This window comes from Phoenix dactylifera, chromosome 2 (assembly GCF_009389715.1).
Source record: "Phoenix dactylifera cultivar Barhee BC4 chromosome 2, palm_55x_up_171113_PBpolish2nd_filt_p, whole genome shotgun sequence".
Taxonomy (NCBI): Eukaryota; Viridiplantae; Streptophyta; class Magnoliopsida; order Arecales; family Arecaceae; genus Phoenix; species Phoenix dactylifera.
In genome coordinates this window covers 1,028,631-1,043,440 of record NC_052393.1, presented here as the reverse complement: position 1 = coordinate 1,043,440, position 14,810 = coordinate 1,028,631, and the positions used below count along the sequence as shown (strand labels likewise).

The 14,810-nt window shown below is 36.5% G+C and overlaps 1 protein-coding gene across 1 annotated transcript; it reads right to left on the bottom strand.

Moving 5' to 3' along the window:
* Window positions 1-802: 802 nt before the first annotated feature.
* LOC103716066 (probable low-specificity L-threonine aldolase 1) lies at window positions 803-9,827 on the bottom strand. Its single transcript, XM_008803917.4, has 10 exons — window positions 9,468-9,827; window positions 8,610-9,086; window positions 5,367-5,478; window positions 4,731-4,781; window positions 4,480-4,551; window positions 4,273-4,405; window positions 3,692-3,750; window positions 3,463-3,563; window positions 1,120-1,186; window positions 803-1,026 (listed from the first exon to the last, which is right to left on the bottom strand). Exons 2-10 carry the CDS (start codon window positions 9,050-9,052, stop codon window positions 985-987), a joined length of 1,080 nt encoding a protein of 359 aa, XP_008802139.1. The 5' UTR covers window positions 9,053-9,086; window positions 9,468-9,827; the 3' UTR covers window positions 803-984.
* Between the last annotated feature and the right edge of the window lie 4,983 nt (window positions 9,828-14,810).

The following is a 14,810-nucleotide window of genomic DNA, read 5'->3' as shown; positions in this document are numbered from 1 at the left end:
CAAGCTCTTCATGGAAATAGCAATTATATTGATAACACAAAGATGTTCTAACATATTTTCACCCTCCAATCCTTCAAATATATTGTCAGTTTTAGCAGAAATAAGTAAGGCATGAATAAATAAATAAATAAATTCTTCGCATTGCAAATAGTATCACATAAGTGAATAAATATTATGAGATGGGACCATCTTGGCTATTAAGTATTACGAGTTGGGTGGGTAGATATCTCGTCCTATCTTAGTCTATTTTCCGACTCATTCCATCCTGATGATGCCAGAGATAGTAAGTCATACTATTATCCTATTGGTATTTAAAACATTGTTACATACATATTGTCCGCATATGATTACGATAAGCGAGACAATTGTCAATTTTTGTTCTCTTGGTACAACCGTTTTTTATTTCTTCAATTTATTTAAGAGTTATAAATAAAAAATCCAAATGTATAAAACTTCTTATACATAACCTTGAGAATGAGATTTATAACTATAACTAGGTTGATAGGGTAAATAAATATATGATTCAAGCCTCACAATGGCCACATCATCAAGCTGCTAAACTATACATGGGGGGAAAAAACCAAATTTCAGCAGGAAATTTATAATTTATAAGTATGGCATGTCACTAAGTTACAAAGATCCGTGTTATCTAAATATGTTCATGGTAGATATTTTAGCTTGACCAATGGATGGTCGGGAACCATCTTAGTCATTTATAGTTGGACCCATAGGTGAATTTAGTCAGACGATATGCCATGTACCCCACAAAATCATCAATAAAACATGAACACCAATAAGAACAGGCATTAATTTGGAGAAATTTAAGTTAAGGGCCTCTGAAATAGACAAGAAGGCTCAATAATTATTTATACTGAATTATAGTTACATCAAATGTTTGAGAAAGAAGAATGACAAATTCTTGCACCTTTTCATTGACTGCATCTATGAGATCAGAAAAAATAACAATAAGTTGATGACTGAGTCTCATTTTGTGATACCATCAGTTGATAATTCTTGAACAGCTTGCTGAAAGGGGGACGACAATTTAAGAATCAAAGTCGTGTAGGAAATCAACTTGAAGTGTGAAAGTATAATAGAATAGATTGGTTGTGGGATTACCTTCATACATGCCAGTACATAGCGGATGTCACTCTCTAAAATTTGGTGATGGACGACAAGCCTGACACTGAAAGAAATGAAAATCAATGTGTTAAGAATATCTCAAAATTTAAATGTGTTGCTAAATATTCTTATCTATCAATACTAGTCATTTGGGCGTAAGACTGTAAAGGTAGACTGTCATCTCTTAAGAGAATGCAAGAAGAAATAACGATTATAATATCAACCAAGCAATACATCACTCTACAGACAACATGCCTAACCCTGAAAGAAATGAAAATCCAAGTCATAAGTAATAATATTTCAGAATTTAATTGCATCACTGCATGTTTTTACTTATCAATCAGTCATTTGGGCTTTAGACTGGAAGAGTAGACTGTCATATATTAAGAGACTGCTATGAGAAATGATGATTATAATATCGACCAAGCAACACATAAGCAAACCTACAGAAATGGTAATCAAATTTTTCATAACCAATCTATTCCAATTTCAGGAGGTCAATAGATTTGTTACCCTGAGTGATACCATCAGAAAAAAAGAAAAATTAGCTATATTAGGTCCATTATAGCATGTGGTGGTGGAAAATGTATTTGCTGCAAAGCTTACTAAAAACCATGATAAAAATTTTGACCAAAAAGATCTATAGGGAGAATGGCCGTGCATTTTGAGGTATCATACTAAAACAATAGCTAGTCCTCACATTTTTTTGAGAAAAATACGAGTTCCCACATAACTAATCATTCTCCAAGTTTCATTGCAAAGCTAGAAAATCAAATGCAGACACCTAGTGACATAAAAAACGAACCTAAAATACATGTTTTCTAATGCCAAATATCATGTTCAGGGTTCTGAACACAGAAATTGCACCATGGCCCTTCATCACAAAGGCATCATACTGAGGTAACTATAAGCTCTAAAATGTTCAAAAATCATGATTCCTAGGTAAATAATCAAACAAATGACTAAAATTATTTATATTGCAAAAAATAGATGCCGTCTGTATGAAATTAATATATATTTTTTTCTATATGTAAAAGATCTTTGATTTCTCCGATATATCTACAGTTGCCACAAATTTGACTTGCAAAATAGGAACTATTGATACAAAGAAAGTCAATGCTCGAGCTTACAAGAGGAATTAACCTTTGATAAGAGCTTAATATAGATACAGCCATGACTTTTGCATGAGAGGAAACTTGATGTTCACGTTTTGCATGAGGCCTTATTTGGTAGAAACTGGCTTACCTGTCCTTAAAGGGTTGGGTGTGTGCCCTAGAAGAAATTAAACTACAATTAAATAATGAGGAATATAATCTATCGTTCTGGTTATGTGAATTCACTTCTATTGATATGCTGTATTTCACGTAGTTGGCATATGAAGTTCATTGGCTGTCTTTAGGAATTGACAATTCAGCTTTGATCTGTCTACTAGTGACACGATCTTCCAGACACATTGTCACTTGCTTCATTGTGATTTCTTACTTGAAACATTTCCAAGAGACCCACATCCCCACCCATACACCTGCTCTGTGTACAGGTAAATAAGGGGCCAAACAAATTAACATACAGCAGATCAAGCCTCCCAGTTAGTGAATTAACTATTGGTGCAGAAAATTATATAACGACAGCAGAAAGAATGGAAATATCCTGTATAAGTAACACCCTAATCTTAAGCCCTGTCTTACAAACCCGAGTATATTATCATGCCAAAGACAACTTGGTTATGAAATTACTCTCTTTCATCTCTTTGGGAGCAACACTGAGCTTTTTCCTTTTATTTTGATCAATTATTTTGTTCATCGCTTTAGATCTGCTTGTTAGTTTCTACATGAACTCAAAAACAGTTATTTAATCATAGAACCTAGTTTCTTCATTTATTAATGTTAATTTTCCAAATTTCTCCATTACTTTAGTTGTCAAGCAACCAGAAACCCAAAGAATTTAATAACCAAATCATAAATTCATTATTTCTTCCTCAAACTAAGCCCTAAACTTTCAATCCATCATGTATCTTTCTAAATTCCAACCTAAATATTTTAGTGAATAAACTCAATTAAATCAGTCCAAATCCTACTCCTGTGTCAACCATTGTCAGCATAGGATGCTTCAGCAGGAAGTTGGGAACAGTTGCCCTGATCCAACTAGGTTACAGAACCATAAATATACCAAGGAATGAATTCATTAAAGACAACTGCTACATTGAATATGAATGCAGAAAGTTAAGAATCAAAGAAATTCTAATGCTGTTTAACCAAACTGACTATGCAAATCTTTCAGCTCTGTGAAGGAGCAGAAAGCAACAAAACAGAACAACTTGGAGGCAACAGCTCGGGATTGCACCTTGTGGAGCTTGCTGGCATTGCAAGTACACCATGCTCTTCCAGGACTTGACAGAGCCTTTCAGGTGATATATGCGAACTCTCTACAATATCCAAAAATACCTATCCACAAAGAAGACAAAATGGAAGAATTAACTTTTCCCAAGTCCTAAATGTCTTCCACAGAAAATTTGCTAGTATCTTGTATATTGATTTCATAAAATAAAGCTAATTATGACCAATGTACTAACCATATTTGTCTCCACTGAAGATGTATCAACAGTTAGTTCTTTGATTTGTTTCAATCCATCTGAAAAAAAAAAATCAGAATGACATTGACAAAAGAGTAAATGCTTCTGAACAATTGAACAGTATGTAAAATGTAAACATGGTCTGTCGTACCGGTCGGTACGGGTCGGTACCGGCCGGTACATACTGGTACCGGATCCTACCGGTACGGTATAGCTACATATTTCGGTACCGAACCGTACCGACCGGTACCGGCATGCCCCGACCGGTACCGGCGCGTACCGACCCCGTACCGACCCCGTACCGACCCGGTACCGAACAGTCCGTACCGGCTCTAAATTTTTTTTGGCTTTTAGCCCCATCGGTACAGTACCGGTTCGGCTCGATTTGGTTTGGTACTGTACCGGTACCGATGCCCACCGGTACGTCGGTACATTGTTCCTTATTGTGAAGATAAGCCACTAAAAACAGCAAAACAATTACTTTGAATATATGTGTGGAAGGAGAAAAAACCTTTCACTAAACAGACTAGACATGAGAACAAAGCCAGCTGAAAGTCAAACGATGAAAATATATTTATAACCTGCAAACAGTTTGGCCTTTTTGTGATCATCCTCAAGCTTTCCCACATTATCTCGCAAAGCAACATAAGCCGCTGCACAAAGGACTCCAACCTGTCTCATCCCACCACCTAAGGTTTTCCTAAGCCTTCTAGCCTGAAATAAGTTAATTTCTGGATTCATAAGAATTCTGTGGAGAGATATATTAGTAACTATATATATGCCAATACCTTAGTAATAAACTCGCTTGAGCCTACAATAACAGATCCAATTGGAGCACCCAATCCTTTTGACATGCACACCTGAATTGTCCATTGCACAATAAATAAAGAATCAGCCTGTTTCACAGCCTAAATTCTGAAAAGCAACACATAACAGAAGAGTTCGTTCTTCTGTTGATAAATAGAAAGAAAATATACCCACAATGAACAATTAAACAAAGGTTAATGAAGAAAAATAGGAGAAACACAACTCATCATACCGAAACCGAGTCAGCAGCTTGCACCAGCCTATGAACAGGAACCCCCAGTGCCTAGCATATTAAATGGGTATAGTTAGATACCCAAATTCTATGAAGGCAAACAAGCATAGGTATTGAAAAAAAAATGTTGTGTACAAGTTCATGTTCTTGTTTCTCAAACATACCAAAATTATGGATATATACAGATCAAACTGATTCTGATAGCACATACATTACATAAGTAAAATAGAAAGTCATAGACTATAATAACAAATGTGAATCCTTCATATACTGAAGATTAAAGTTCTGCTATCATACCTATGACATTAAAAAAGAAAAAACCTAACATGTTCATAATCAATGAAACTTATCTAGTTTCCTTTTTTTTTTGTTTTGTTTTTGGTGAATATCTAGTTTCTGTTAAATGATGCTCTTTCAACTACAAAACATCAAAATGCTAAGCCTTTTAGATACCATCAATTTTTTTTTTCTAGGAAACTGCATGACAAACTTTTGGGATATAAGGAATAGATGAAAGAAATAAAGGCGTTGGACAGCTAACTTAAACTGCACCCACAGTGAACAGAAACCTGCAGTTCAGATTTTAAAAAAAAATAAAATTGATTAACTTTATATTTAAAGGTGTTAAATACTTACAACTGAAGCATTAAAGATGCGTGCTCCATCAATATGAAGCTTTAAACCATGCTTTTTAGCTATCTCTCCTACCCTGTCTGTATATTCTGAAGAAATGCATCTTCCCCCACAACTGCAGCGGCAATTAGGAAGCTATTAAATAACATCAATTTGCAGAAACCGTGCTACCAGTAATTTTAATATAACATGCGAACTGGGCAGTAGACAATCACACCCCTCCTATGTTTGGAGGAGGTTCCAGCTTCAAAACTTGGGAGGTGTTTCAAATATTTGTACACAACTTATCTCTATAAAAGATGAGTTTGGCTATCCTAGACCCAAACTCTAACAGTGCATAAGTTAAAGGGAATGGCTGACGTTTCCCCCCAAAAAAAAGCACACTATTGCATGTGCACTAAAGGGGTAACAGGTTCCATTTCATCAAAATTATTTTTATTTGCTTTTACATTACTCATCAGTCATAAGTTAAAACTAAAAAGAAGCAAATAACTGACAACAACCTAACATATTATATTGGTAAGAGAACAAACAGATGCATGAAGTATTATTCTGATCTTATATCCTACAAAAGCTACTTTCAAGTCCTCAGGATAACTGATAGCTAACAGATATGTAAAAGGAAATATCATTTACTAAATATGTTTTTCTTTATCTACAAATTGAATGAGATTGTTGAAAGAAAGATGACATGCACCTGTATATGAGCTGGTACAAAAATGAGAATTTTATATAGAAAATTAATTAAAATACGTGAAATAATTGTGGGCGAAATTAGGATACTCCAATAAATATTTGGTATGATAGGAAAATATATCGTCAAAAGTAAGAAGAAAGTTCAATGAGATGGCATTGGCTTGCACACCAAAGATCTAAGAAAGCCCTGGTAAGAAGTGTGAGTTGAGTTTGTATCAAATTTTGCAGAATAAATGTCCATAATTTGTTGGCAAGGAATAAGAAAATCCAAGCTCAGGGCGCGCACACGCACACACACACACACACATACATACATATACATGTACACACACACACACACTCACACACATTATAGATACATATATATATTACATTTATCTATTATATGTGGATACACATATCTATATATCTATACATACATACACATATCTATATATCTATACATACATGCACATATCTATGTATCTATACACGCATACATATATCTATGTATCTATACACACATACCTATATCTATGTATCTATACACACATACCTATATCTATACATACATACATACATAAATCTATATATTGCATATATATCAATATATATTAATGAAGTAACATGGTTCAATTTGATAAGATTAATTGATCTGATTCACGGGAATTGCTATGAACAAATTCATTCATATCAAACCATTCTAAGTTTCTAACAGTTGTTTCTGCAACTACAGGGGCCAATCATGTATTAATTTGGACAAAAAAATTTGAAAATGGACTTGAAAAAGCTGAGAGGAATAAAAGATATAGCTTCCAATAACAAGGAACAAGAATAAGTGGTTGGTTGAACATATATGAGTAGACTCAAGCTTGATTGTCATGATTGTGGTTAATAAAACACAAAAGATAAATCATGATATCAAAAGATGCCATCCAACTAGCGGATCAATCATCAAAAAGTCCGATAAAAGAAGTGCAGATTCCAGCTTGAGTACCACCTCAGACGAGGTTATATAAATATTTATTTCGTTAACAACTCATCTAAAGACCCATACCTATCCACCAAATAGATTGCTACAAAAATTTCTTTATCAAAAGCAAATGTAAACCTCTTCCAGAATTTGTTTCACAAAAAGTAAACTATGCTTTATGGAAAAAAATGCTTGGAAAGTCACTAAGGAATAAAACAAATGAGAAAAGAATTTAATATAAAATAGTTAAAGGAATATCTCACCCTCCAAATAAACAACCCTCTCGAAACTCAATTAGCGTCTAAAAATATGAAGTTTGTACACATATAGTTTTGTTCAGAAAGTAGGGTTTCAACAGAACTGCAGGATACACCAGATTATTGAAAGCTTAGAAATAACGAAGGGGGTGTATCTCAAGTACATATAGCGTAACAGGAATGAAACAGAATGATCAGAAGAAAGGTCAGTGTTTTTTTATTTTTTCTTAGAGTATTCAATGTCATCCTTTAAATATGCTTATGAATTTCTAGGATCGTTCTATTTGTTAGTATTCACCATATGAAATATATTTGAAAAATTTCAACCAAAGTTCAATCAAAGACCAGCTGATATCAAATGCCACAATGTTACATGTGAAACAGTGGCATTTGTCACAAACGAACATAAGAAAAGTTTCAGGTGAGCAGGTAGTTGGTCCTATCAATCTAGGAGCATCCAAGTAAAAGAGCTTATAATAGTGGCAACAAAATTCCATGCCATGCAATTAAGAAAGCTGTAGGAAGATAATTTAATTTCATTCTCTGTAAAGGAGGCCTATAAAACTAAAAGAAACTGCTGTCAGCAGGTAAACCACTGATAGATAGATTTCCAGTCATTTCCTGATGGTTTCATCAATATCCTTCTGTAAGTTGGTCTTAAACTGAAGACGTTTTTTACTACGTCATGTCCCATAACTGCATCAATGGTTCATACGAGCAATAACCTTCGCCATAAGGACTGCATCACAACCCTGTCTCCTTAAGGTATTAAGACACATAGATCTCATCATTGAAAAAAAAATGAAAGCCCTCTTCTTGGAACTAGGTCCACACAAAGTTAGGCAAGTATAAAAAATAGGCATCAGGTGGTAAGTCACTAAACATTGGAAAGGGACAGAAGAAATAATAGAAAAGTAAGAGAGGAATACTCACACTTTTCACAAGCAACAGAACCCCACAACCCCACCATTCCTAGAAAAGTTTGAAACTTGTGTCCTACTAAATGTTGGGCAAGTAGACAGCTGAATGGACCCTAGTTATGCTGACACAGTGAGGATTCAGCAGAATTAAGAGAAGAGTTTACCAAGGTCGTATATGGTCCAAAGGCAGGGCATGAAAAATAATCAGGAATGAACATGAGTTAACCTCGGCTACTGCAAGATGGATTCTCAAACAGCAAAAGGTTGGTCTTAAATATTAGCCACTGGTGAATTCTTAAAAAGAACATTTTTAATGGCACAGACTCTAAAAGATTCCCACAAGTCAATAGCCAAATATATTAAGGAGCTTTCTCGGGGAAAAAAAAAAAACTAAGGAGAGTGGACAGAGAATGACACTCACTTAGCATGCGTATTCTCCAAGCAAATTAACCTAGTAGTTGGGTAGTAGAGTGCTCCCTCGGGATGCCTAATAGCTGCTTCGATCTGATCGAGATCCATGGTGCCGTCGGGATTGTTCTTCACGGTCCTCGGGTGCACGCCTCCAATGGTCGATATGCCTCCATTTTCGTAGACATGTATGTGGGAATTGTCCCCAAGGATGACCTCGCTGCCCCTGACCTCACAATGGACAAGCACCGATATGAGATTTCCCATGGTGCCCGAGGGCACGAAGAGAGCGGCTTCCTTCCCCATGACCCTCGCCATCTCGGATTCGAAGCGGTGGGCGGTGGGGTCGGAGCCCAAAACGTCGTCGTCCACATCGGCGCTCGCCATGGCAGCTCGCATCGCCTCCGTGGGTTTCGTGACCGTGTCAGATCGGAGGTCTACAATTCTCATCACCATTGTCTGGCGTTGTTCCTACACTTCAGAATTTTATCTAGCAAAAACAACGAACAGCAGAGCATTTCATCAAAATACACTCAGAAATTCAAACAAAATTCCTAAATTATCTAGCAAATTTACCAAATAAACTCTATTGTACGAGGCAGAGAGCCCGATTCAGCATCAGCAGCCGATCTCAGGCGTGCAACCAATGGGCTCTAGACCTAACATTGATAAAATCTTCACCAATGGTCTGGAGAGGAAAGCCCGACAATCCAATGGTTCCAAAACCACAGATTGGCAAGATTTTCCCGTCAAATTCGATACGAATTTCCGCGATTAATAAGTAGATAAAAAACTAGAAGTCTCCTTCTAAAACTCCGATAAAGATAAAATTGATAAAAATCTTCTTTATTTCTTCAATGAAAAATCTTACCTTTGGTCTTAAACCCAGCTTCAATGAAAACTTTGTACACTTGCCTCCTCCTTCCGAGAGAAGGCCAATTCGTTCGCGAAAAGAATCCCAAAATCCCAGAATTCCACCGAATGCTCCTCCAAATATCCCACCTTTCGTCGAGGCAAGGTGGGGGAGCCTCTCCGCCACTCCTTGCCTTTAAACCCTAACCCTAAGAGACTTCATGGAGTCCTCGTTGCATGTTCTTCTAAATTCTGGAATCCTGTTCATTACTTTCCATTTAGCTTCCTCCATCGCTATCCGTTGGCGTGAATTGAACACGTCGCGTCGAAATAAGAAGGCCCGATATTTTTTGGTCCGGACGTCCAAAGTAGCGGGCGGCCATGGTATCAATGGCTTGCGCCGACGTCTTCAATTAACGGACCCCGTTTTACCGGAAAAAATAATGATATTGCTCCTCAATACGTCGTTCTTCATCAAGTATTTTACTTCTTTATCGTTTCCATAAGCATTAAGAACTTACATTATATTATTTCATGGGGGAATGTAACGGGAGGTACTCAAAATTTTGCTGGAGGAGCCATAGCAATGTTACGTTCATTGTTATTAATACTTATTAATACTTTCCCACACTATCCTATTTTCCACTCCAGTTTCCATTGTGCCGTGATTGATAGGATATATACACCCAACTCCCTGTGACTCTCGTGTACTTGTCACCTGCATGACTCGTGTACTTCACCAATTTCAATTGTGATGCTCTCGGTGATGCATAGAGTGATTTTGGAGAAGGATTTAGTTAGAAACGCCTAGATTCTTGCCTTTCTGAGTAGCAACAAAGCATCGAATTGACCGATAAAATAATCAACAATTATAGTGGGGACCCAAAGGTAACATCTTGTGGGGAATGTGCTTTAGGCTCCTACATCTGACATTGACATTTGAATGTCATGTTTCCTTCTCATTGCTCGGCACATCTTCTAAAAATTGTGGTCATATTCGAATGAATGGCGACAATTAGGCGGCTTCTAAGAAAGTAAAATACAAATTTGCTACTATCATCACCATACTGAAGTCTTACATGTTGAGTCACATATCTCTAACTACTATAAATTGCCAAGGAAATTAGACAACAAGAACAGAGGGCGGCAACTAAGGGACTCTTTGAAAAAACAAAAGGATATATCTTTGTCATCACTGCACCCAAGTCTTCCATGTTGAGTCATATATCTTTGAATACCAGCCAAGTATATGCATGCACTGAATACCAGCCATCTTTAGATCAATCAATTGGCATCCTTCATACTAGTAGAGTCCTTACTGTATTTTTCTCCAATAAAAGGGAAAGAAAAAAGAAACACGTAAACTTAATGGTGGTCATTTTGATAACCATCTTCACCATGTCTGCTGATGAACGAACACCTTTGAATTGCCATTTCCTTTTTCAGGTAATAAAATAAGAGTTCATCGATCTGATGCTTTGCACCTGTTCGAAACACAAATAGCACCGTTCTTTTGGATGGGCCCGATCATTTCCTCTCTTTGGTAGAAAGGCACACAAGTAATGCCTACACAAGCAGCTCAAGTAACTAACAATGTAAATTCAAACATTCCACTCTGACCGGCGGATGACGGAGAATTTCTTGATGGAACCCTACCATTGAAATCATTTGATGCTTCTTTGAACTCTTATCTGTCAAAAAAAAATCTGATGAGGAAAAATGATTGAAACCGTATGCCGGGCCTGCATGTCATGATGGGCAGAAGGGATTTCGTCAGCACAGTCAAATATGATATCATTACCAAGGTACAGTATTTAGAAGACCCTATCAGTTATCTTCGGATTCTGCAGTGGGGAGAACTGTGATTTGAACCGATCTTTCAGCGAATCAGAATATTGTTGTCTCCACTAGATTCAACAAATTATTTCACCTTCCACAACATTGCAACAACAATTGACTGCAGAGTTGGACCTCAAACAAGTGTCATCTCTCTTTGAAGTATGATCTTCCACTACTACTTAATAACTCCCTGTCCTTAATATCTCTCTGCAGCATGATCTTCCATTGGTAAACTAGGGATGACCACAGTCGCCATACATATTCCCAACAGGCCACAAAGTGTGATTCCAGTTCTCTTTATTTGTGAACTTCTCTGATGAACCACAGAATCTGCATTCCCAACAGAAAAAAGGCCAGAGTCTGTATGAAGCTGCCAATTATTCCTGCTTCTGTAAAAAGCATAAAATCATCCAAGTTCTGTTGCAACACTAGTTATTTTCCTGAGGGCAGCCTGTATATCTGAACATATTATTCCAGTCCTTGAATGACAAATAAGGATCAAAGCACCATGTAAGCTTCTTAAGATGATAATAGCAACAATAATAATGATGAGAATCAATAGATAATATGCCAAAGCGACAACCACAAAAGACATTATAAGTATGTATGCATGTATCAATAGATAATATGCCAAAGAGAACCACAAAAGACACGTATGTAGTTACTTTTGATGTATTGTATATATGCACAAGTAATTGGTCAAAATGATTTTGGTAAAACAACTACATAGAATAACAGAATATTTGCCCTTGGGAAAAGTATTCTCCTAATATCTAATCAAACCTTTAGATCATGATATGCTGTACCGGTCCGAACCGGGCGGTATGGGACAACCGTACCGTACCGATTCAGTACCAGCTCTCGGTATAGGTAGCATACCGACACTCGGTATATTAAAAAAATTCCATACCATACCGTACTGATACTGTGCTAGCATAGCATCAGTATGGGGTTCGATACCAAAATGGCAAACCTTGCTTCAGACAAAATGATGATGGCAAATTTTGGCTATGGCTGGATAGTGTGCATATCATATCCTTGAAAACCAATGTAAGAGATTCATTACTGAAAGGATCAAAATGCAAAAGTGAAATATCCACATAAGTAGATATATCTCACAAGGTGCAACTTCAATAAGTACATTCTGATATTGTTTTCTTAGATGAACTGGAACTCAGATGAATTTCATTATAATAAAATTCTCATGCAAGAAAACCTTCCTAGTTCCTACTTTCTGTTCAGGTCAATATATGCATATATTTGCATACTATCCTCAAAAGACTATGGCTTCTGCAATGATGCCCCAATGCAATTATCCTAACCTCGGCTTTGGCTGAATTCTCAGCAGCACTCATGGTACATATAGTCATCAGTCCTTTCCATTCACGCAGCAAGGACACAACAGGTCTGGCATTGACCATAATTTCGTAGTGATGCTTAGGTTTTTCACCCAACCCAATTGCAGCTTTTAAAAATAAGACCCTCACTGCCACAGCAAATATTCCTTCATACCACATCTCGCTCTCCTCCATCAAGTATTCCTCACCCTTTAAGTCAACAACAATTTATTTAACAAGTTCACCAAAAATGCTCCCTGTTGCTTTCAACGTCCAAATATAATCACTACTTTCAAGGTTCTTCAAGGTGCTCTTGATCCACTCCATTATGTCCTTCAAAGCAAGTTGCTCAAACTATTGACAGCCACCTCCCATCACAAATAAGTTTACCGACCACCATCAACTTCCTAGGATCCTCGGGATCAAGAATATAAAGCAAGGTAGGATTAAAAGCACGTTTTTAAGTTTCACTTAGAAATCTAAAATCAAAACCAAAATGTTTCCCTTTCAGCCAAAACCAATCCAAAATCAGGGCTGGCTCTGGATTGTTCTGCTTTAAGTGACAAATGAAGCCATATAAAGTGCTTGCACAAGCTATAATGCTCATCTTTTTATCAGTTTCTATAGTTTTTAGATGCTAAGAAGCATGTTTGATAGACTAAAAATTAGATTTTGCAACTTTTAAAAATATTCAAAAGTATAAAGATTTTATGGGAAAGCAATTTTTTAAGCATGAGTTTGTCTCTCCTAAACTCAAATCTCATAAGGAGGGTGCCAACTGACTTGGTAAAGTCATTGGGCATTGGATACCTAACCTGGGTTCAACTCTTGCCCTCACCCCAATTTCAAATGGCTTCCTCCTACCTTCATTCTCAAAAAAAAAAATAATAATAATAAAAAAATCTCATAAGGCATTGGAATCCCATATGTTGAATTGACTAATACACTGAATGATATAATACATTGTAAACCAGATTTTGTAATTGTATTTTTAGAAATAATTTTTATTATTTCAATCTGGAACCCAAATTCCTGGGACAATAATAAATTTAAAAACAATGTCTATTTTATTTTCTTGACTTACTTTATATTTCTTTCTTTATTAATCTTTCCTATTTTAGCTGATATTTTATAATTTTTGACCACAAATGCCGAAACCAAAACTTATTTTTTCCAGCTGAAACTGAATTTTCAGAATCTTGGTTCAGAATATTATCTAAATATCAATCATCTAGTAAATGATCATGCATATCTCCAATGGTCCACAAAATTCCACTTCTGAACAACTGCAGTCTGAAGCAGCTGCCACATGGGAGCATTCTTTGTTCTTTCTTATGTCCTCAACATGTGAACCCACAGAGTAGTTCTATCGAGATTCAAATGTCCCAACAAATATCTGTGCATTCCCCTGGATTAGTTCCTTTGTCATTACGAGGATCAGCAAATAGCCTTTACTTCTACAAATTTGGCTATTATTCTCTTCAAGTTCAATTATATCGTATGAAACAAACACATAATGTATCCTAGTAATATTTTATTAGATCTATGAATATGCTCATGACCACATCCAAACATGCTGGGCACCAAACATCATCCAGATTTCAATATTTTATCACCACTCATTGGATCCAATTTTACAATGCATCTGTTGAAGCGTGCTGAAGCATACCAAATAATAAGTTAGAACTAGGCTTGGTGGTCACTCACTTCAAACCATATCCACTATATAACCTATTTCTAATTCCCAAAACCTGAGATCCATGACTAAGTTAGCCTTATTGATACCAGAGCATACAAGATGAGCTTTGTGGAGCTTTTCTTGGGCTCATAGCCTCTAGAGTGAGCAGGGCATGGTTTGGGTTTATCATGGGATTGGGATTAGATATGATAAAGCCAGGTGTAACAAATATAACCATCAACATAAATGGCATATACTGGCGTTCACCTTCAGCAGAAACTTCAGAAATCTAGTCATCATAATGCTCTAACTCAGACGGAGTGGATAAAACAATGTGACTAGCATTATAAAGGGATGGTTGTTTGCTTAGTTTATAGCTGTTTCCTTTAGTTTCACTTTCTGCACTTGAAGCTACAGTTTTGCTGCAAGTCCGACTACCGACAGCCTTGGCTAGGAACTCTGCTCCAAGGCCCATAACAGCATGTGCAACAAGCAGTGACACTTGAAT

What these genes read in the sequence shown, in the direction of transcription:
- LOC103716066 (XM_008803917.4), bottom strand. Translation starts at nt 9,052, where the DNA reads ATGGTGATGAGAATTGTAGACCTCCGATCTGACACGGTCACGAAACCC. An exon ending in GCATCTTTAATGCTTCAGTT is followed by an intron (nt 4,782 to 5,366) that starts GTAAGTATTTAA and finishes TTAATATGCTAG; the next exon opens with GCACTGGGGGTTCCTGTTCA. An exon ending in ATGCCAGCAAGCTCCACAAG is followed by an intron (nt 1,187 to 3,462) that starts GTGCAATCCCGA and finishes CATTTCTTTCAG; the next exon opens with TGTCAGGCTTGTCGTCCATC.